The sequence below is a fragment of the Miscanthus floridulus genome, chromosome 19 (assembly GCF_019320115.1).
Source record: "Miscanthus floridulus cultivar M001 chromosome 19, ASM1932011v1, whole genome shotgun sequence".
In the NCBI taxonomy this organism is placed as follows: domain Eukaryota; kingdom Viridiplantae; phylum Streptophyta; class Magnoliopsida; order Poales; family Poaceae; genus Miscanthus; species Miscanthus floridulus.
Window position 1 is genome coordinate 79,732,982 of NC_089598.1, and position 7,018 is coordinate 79,739,999.

The 7,018-nt window shown below is 45.6% G+C and overlaps 1 protein-coding gene across 1 annotated transcript; it reads right to left on the reverse strand.

Moving 5' to 3' along the window:
• Positions 1-295: 295 nt before the first annotated feature.
• On the reverse strand, positions 296-3,114 carry LOC136529843 (histone H1-I-like). Its single transcript, XM_066522898.1, has 6 exons — positions 2,962-3,114; positions 2,747-2,861; positions 1,348-1,690; positions 807-1,260; positions 686-729; positions 296-582 (listed from the first exon to the last, which is right to left on the reverse strand). The coding sequence occupies exons 1-6, from the start codon at positions 2,993-2,995 to the stop codon at positions 535-537; spliced, it is 1,038 nt and encodes a 345-aa protein (XP_066378995.1). The 5' UTR covers positions 2,996-3,114; the 3' UTR covers positions 296-534.
• Positions 3,115-7,018: the final 3,904 nt, after the last annotated feature.

Below are 7,018 nucleotides of genomic sequence, written 5' to 3' on the forward strand. Positions count from 1 at the left end.
GACAGAACACAAACAATAGGAAGGATCTTCTGGCTTGTTCACTTTGCAAATTTTTTGAACCCGATGAATAGTACCACTTTCGTCTTATTTGGCAAATATTGTCCAATCATAGACCAACTAGGCTCAAAAGATTCATCTCGTGATTTCCAACTAAACTGTGTAATTAGTTATTTTTTTTTTACCTACATTTAATACTCCATACAAGCGGCTAAAAATTGATGTGATGGAGAGAGTGAAAAAACTTGGAATTTGGATGGCATCTAAACAAGGCCTCTGTCGGGAAGAATCGCGAGAATAGATAAATTCTTATATTCAGATGCACGATTAGCACATGCAAAGCCACAAACTTAACAAAGGAATACAAGCAATCATCAACTTATGACACACTCTTGAAGACCGTTTAAGGTTCAGCAATCACACAGACAAGCTCTGCTAACATATTTATGAACAATGAAAACCAAAATAAGCAACCACACACTAATACTTCATCTTCAGCGATAAAAAAGGATTGAATCTGAAGTTGGTCCGGCTGTTCTAGACATCTTGGGCTATGGCAACGTCCACTGCCATTTCAATATCACCCTGCAGGCAAAGTAAATTTGAATAATTGATTAGTAGGATCAGAATAATAGCATGTTGCTGTCCTAAAAATGATCCAGTGATGTCAGTTGCTAGCTATATTTACCATGTTCTCTTTATCTTCATGGGTGATCTGCTTCACAACATCAACTGCAAAATACAAATAACAGTTAGCAAATGGAATAGCGCATGCTTGTGCCATACTTACATTGCAAAAGGATAGTTACCAGATTCCTGATCTGGAAGGGCTGACAAAGCCTCGCTACCTCCATTGCTAACTTCCTGCTGACCCTTGGCCTCTTTCTTGGTTTTCTTACCATTGGCAACGACTTCCTTTGCAGCGGTGTTTTTTACTGGGTTCCTGTTATAGGAGCTTCTGACCTTTGCATCAGGCTTCACTTTCTGAATGCTCTCTTTCTTTCCAGCTTCCTTACTTTCAGTAGCATCAGAGTTCAGTGACCTTGGCTTCAGGTTACCATTGGGTGACACATCGGTGGCAGTACGAGCAGCTTTGTCAGACTTTTTTGGTTGCTGCGAGGGCTCTGCAGAGATCTTCAGCTTCTCAAAATCCTCCACAATATCATAAACCTGAAGAATGTCCTTAACTGGGTCCTCCAATTCTGTCGCTAGGCCATGGCGGGCTACATAGGACTTGAGTTCTTCCCTCATCCGGTCCAAAGGCTGTATTAAAACATGCACCATTCTAATCACATGTATGTACCAAACTTATTTGATAAATAACAAAACAAATAAAAAAGAGATGCTCACCTCACATTCTGATTCAAGAGCAAGCTTAAAGAAGCCCAGAGAAACTGAGTGCTTGGAAGCAGCCTCTGCTAGCCTGATCTGTGTCATCCAGTACGAGATTGAAGAAAGTGTGCTGAACTTGCGCCTTCTCATGGACATGGACGCTTCTGATGTCGGAGTATCAATCCTCCACTGGCTGCCCGATCTCCTAGACACTGGAGTGGTGACAGTTCCAGAAGGTGTTGGCCTTGGGCTAGCTCCTGGCTTGGTTTGTATTGAGTGCCTCCGTGGAGGTTTGGCAGATTTCTCCTTCACAGAAAGGTCTAAACACATGCTCTTGCTGACATCTGAAGATGGTTTTGCCCTATATATAAGGAATCAGATGAAAATTATAGAGCAAAATACTAGCAGCTCATATAAATGTTAAGTTGGAAGTTGAGAGGTGCCCAGCAAAAATTACAGACAATTGTAGGTAGACTGACATAACACCAAACAATCAGATGCTTAGTTTCGAAGCAATAGTCTGCACATCTACTGTCTTGAAGGCTGACCGATGGTCTTCCAATAGACTGCTTGAAGTATTGATAGCTCACTAGCTCAGCCTTGTGATGGATACTAGTGCTCCGGAACAAATCATTGTGGAACTACACAGACCTACTCGTACTACACCTGAAGTTGTACTGTATATGAAGGAGACCCACAATGAAAAAGCAGTAAAGCACATGATTATTCCTCTCTAAATTAGCTCGTAGACATTTTCTAGGAGTTCAGAGACGATAGTTCACGAAATAGGCAAAACTACAATATGGCAAGTGGGACTGCAGGATTATATCCGGCAAATCTTTAGCAGTTAGACAGCTGAAAAGAAGAATAGATCTATGCCTTTTTAACTATAGCAACCAGGCCTGCTTTACTGCTAATAGATTGCCAAAGTTGATTTTTGTCCACAATATTTCTGGAATGGAATTGCACCTACAACCTTTGACATGTCAACAAATGCATCATTACTACTATATATAGTTTCATGTTGGCTATCATGGTCCCCATTTGGTCTCAAGAAAAACACGATCCCCAGCTATAGTTTCATACTCTTTTCGAGAACTAGTTACTAATGGAGGGCTATGAGCATAATTGCAAGAATATATTCCGGTACTTTTAGCTATTCCTTCACGTTGTGAGGAAAAACTGAAGTTGAATAGTTGTCATGTGAACAGTCGCATCTCAGTAACCGTTGCACCCAACAAAGTGGCGCTCAGAATAGGCACGTCCGAATCCTACGCAACAGAATCACTACTAGTTCGGAACTGTATTACCAGATTCGAACAGAGCACGAGAATCGCGGATCCACGAGTGAAATAAGATCGCCCCCACCGTGAAATGTGGAAAGGAAAAAGGATACGGCAGTAACGTGAAAACGCACCGACGCGGAGCAGAGATGGTGGGAGGCGCATCCGCCGCCGGGGAAATGACCGCCGCCTTCCCCTTGCTCGCCGACCGCAGCGGGTAGCGCAGCTTCGACGCCCTCGCCGCAGACCCTTCACAGAAGATCAAATAAAATCATCATCGGCCGTCACACGCAGGCATCCGCCTGAAAAATCCACCGGAACAAAATACAGAAATACGAATCCCCCGTACCGCCGCCAGCCGATTGTTCGCCGGAAGTGGCCATCGAGTTCAAACTCCGCCGCCCGCCCGCTCGCGCACAACTACCACGGAGATTGAGGAAACCGGCGACGCGGGATGGAACTTTCGAGGGAGGTAGGGTTTTTTTGGGTTTGGGGGTTTGAGGATTTCGTGTCCGTATTTCGTTGTGGCCGGAAGAGGAAGCGTATAAATAACGGCGCCGCAGCTACGCACGGGTGGTATGCGTACCCGCGGGCCCCCGAGGGATAGCTGTTACGCTGGCGTGTGGGCCTGTTGGTTTGTGTGTCCACCTGTCAGTGAGAAAGGGTGGTTAGAGTTGCGTGGCTTGCCTTATGAGCGGACGAGGAGCGGGGGAGTGGGGCCTGCCCACCCATCCCGCGGCGCCGTTTGAATCGCGAGGCGCGGGGCGGGAAAAGAGGTCCTGGCCGTCGGCGACTGGCCAGGGCGTCGCGTCGGCGGCAGAATTTGGAAATTCGAATCGGAGTAGATGGCGTGTACTGATCTTATCAGTAGCGGGTTGGGCCGTAGAGAAGTTTGGCGAGGCAGGAAGAGACGGGCACGAGGGTTTAAGGGCTGTGGGCCCGTTTTCATTAGCTGGTGACAGACAGCCTCATTTGTTGACCAGGTTCGATAGCGGGCTTGGTCCAACGAGTGGTGGGTGTGGAACCTGTAGAAATGTTTGTGATGGGCCGTGAGCCCGTAGCACTTCAGCTAAAAGCCTTAAAGCAGGCTCAGTTTTATTTGCTCCAGCGCTATTTATAGCACTGCTTATATTTTTTTTTAAAGAGCATCGCCTAGCCAAAAACATTTTCCAACTCTCCTAATTTAGCTATTCTGTAAAATAAAACACCAAAAAAAAACTAGACTAATCCAACAGCCTTTGTAAAAAAATTCCATTCTTGCTATTTAAATCTGCCACGTCGTGGGACGCAATCATCTTCGGCAGCTGGTTGTGGCGCGCCGGCTTGAGCATGGCATCGAGCACCTTGTGCGCGTCGTCTCCGCTGCCTCCTGCAGCAGCCGCGAGTCCAGGGTTCATGTAGGCATTCGCTGGGCCACGCGAGCGATGGAGAGGACGAGCTGCTCGAGCTAGACCTTAATGGCGAGCAGCAGCGAGCGATGGAGAAGACGAGCTGCTTGAGCTCAACCTTAATGGCGAGCAGCAGCGAGCGATGGAGAATACGAGCTGCTTGAGCTCGACCTTAATGGCGAGCGGCGGCGGCTGCTTCGGGGCATCCCGGCATTGCTGCACCCGCAAATGCTTGAGCACCATGACGAGCGTACTCAATACTGGCAACCCCGCTCCACGTGCCGCCGCCGCTGCCGCTGCCGCTGAGGCCGTGATGCACCCGTCAAGGGCGATAAAGAAGCAAAGCTCAGGTCTGATCGGAACATATGAATGAAAAACTGAGGAAAGGAAAAAATCGCCGGAAAAGGATATGGATGTAGAGGCAAAACTGACGAACAGAAAACTAGAAGAATGTGATAGGAAGATATGTTTGAAACGCGAGAATCCATATCATAGGAATAAAAACATTATAAAGAATGAAACATCCTTAGCACTTAGCGATGTATTAATTAAAGTTATTTATAATTATAGAAGCATTTTATCACAAGTGACATATACCCATGTAGGATGCTCGTAGCCATGGGCCCACAAGGCTACAAGTTGTTCACGGCCCTAAACATGCAAAGCTTAATGAGAAGTTTTATTTACCTTTATTACCTGGTACTCCTATTTTAGAGAGCGTACACACCAATGACAGAATTAAATATGTTGTTTTCTCGGACTTCGTGAAGGAAACCAAACCAAGAGATGAGACTGGATTCTTTTTTTTTTTGAAATCACATGCCTGGACTAGTATTCCACATGAAAGGAATTGACAAATCCTTTGATCCAAACACCTTTCCTTCCAAACTTTCCTATGGTTTTTGTTAGGAATCGTGTTCTCTGAGTTGCACACAAGCACACACAACACAATCTTTATTTCATTTTCTGTAGAAGAGGAAGGAGTCTTTCTTTATTTCATTTTCTTCTCCGGTGATTTACAACAGTGAAAGTGACCTCCTATTTATAGCAAAGGAGGCTGAGATGAATACAAAGTTACACTGTTTCAACTCTTAGACTTTCTCCTCCTCTTCATTTAATTGGCCACCATTCAAAGTCTGTTGTTCACATTGTCTTGGACTTTGATTCACAACACTCCCCCTTGGCCAATTATATGCCATGCTTATGACTCGTTAAAAACTCCCCCAAAAATCCAGTGGGAAAAAAGGGTAGGAGAAAAGAGTACATCACATGCATCGCTTATGCTGCAACTGTTGCCTCGTTAAAAACCTTGCATGAGAAAATCCAGTGGGAAAAACTCATCAAGAGAAAAAGAGTACAACAGTTGATGTCCGGGTTAGGTCTTCAGGACCGACTCATGATCTTTAGGATCATGATCATGAGCTATGGCTCTAGGGTTAGTCTCCCCCTGAACCCTGCAACTCTCTAAGTCGCCTCATGCCAATTTCATGGACACACTTGTGGAAGCTAGAAGCGGGTAGAGATTTTGTGAATAAATCTGCAAGATTCTCACATGACCTTGCTTGTAGGATATTTATCCCCCGCTCTTCTGGAGCTCATGGGGGTAAAAGAATTTTGGAGCAATATGCTTCATGAGATTGCTCTTGACATAGCCCATATGCATCTGTGCAACACAAGCTGCATTATCTTCATAGATAATGGTGGGGGTGTCGATGATGTTCATCCACATGACTTCTGGATGTGGTTAATCATCTGTCGTAGCCAAACACACTCTCGTGTGGCTTCGTACAGGGCAATTATCTTTGAGTGGTTGGTCGATGTGGCAACCAGGGTCTACTTCACAGACCGCCGGGGGATGGCTGTACCACCATAGAGAAACACAAAACCAGTCTGGGATCTGGCATTATGGGGCTCGGACATGTAGCCAGCATCCACATAGCCCACCATAGTTAGGTCCCCCTTTTTTGGAAACCACAACTCAAGGTCCTGAGTGCCTTTTAGATACCTGAGGATGGTTTTCACGCCAACCCAATGCCTTTTGGAGGGTGCGGCATTGTACCTGTCCAACAAGTTCACTACGAATGCAATGTCTAGCCGTGTGCAATTTGCGAGGTACATTAGTACCCAAATGGCGCTGAGGTATGGAACTTCAGGTCCCAAAAATTTCTCATCCCCTTCCTTGGGTCGAAACGGATCCTTATCCACTTCCAATGATCGAACGACCATGGGGGTTTTCAGAGGGTGGCACTCGCTCATATTGAACTTCTCAAGTACTCTCTTTGTATAGGTGGACTGGTGTACAAACACTCCTTCAGGGAGGTGTTCGAGCTATAGGCCCAAATAGAACTTGGTTTTACCCAAGTCTTTTATCTCAAAGTCAGCCTTGAGGTAAGCCATCGCTTCCTCAATGTCCCTTGCAGTCCCGATGATGTTCAAATCATCGACATAGATAGAGATGATGCAAAATCCATCATTGGATTTCTTTATGAAGACACAGGGACAATCATCATTATTGGTGTAACCTCTCTACAAGAGAAAGTTACTCAAGCGGTTGAACCACATCTTTCCGGATTGTTTCAACCCGTACAACGACCACTGCAGGCGGACATTGAACATGTTGCGGTTTTGATTCGGTCTAGGGATCTTAAGCCCTTTAGGGACTCTCATATAGATTTCCGAATCAAGTGACCCATATAAGTATGCGGTCACAACAGCCATCAACTGCATCTTTAAGTTCAAGTTAGCTGCCATAGATATAGGATATTGGAACGTTATGCCACTTATAACAAGAGAGTAAGTCTCATCATAATCGATGCCGGGTCTCTGTGTGAACCCTTGTGCCACTAGCCTCACTTTGTATCTTACCACCTAGCCATGTTCATTCCTCTTTCGGAGGAATACCCATTTGCATCCTACAGGGATGACCTTTGGAGATGTTGGGACTGCAGGCCCAGAAACCTCTCTTTGGTAAAGCGAGCGCAACTCTGCCTCAATTGCTGCTTTCCATTTGTCCCAATC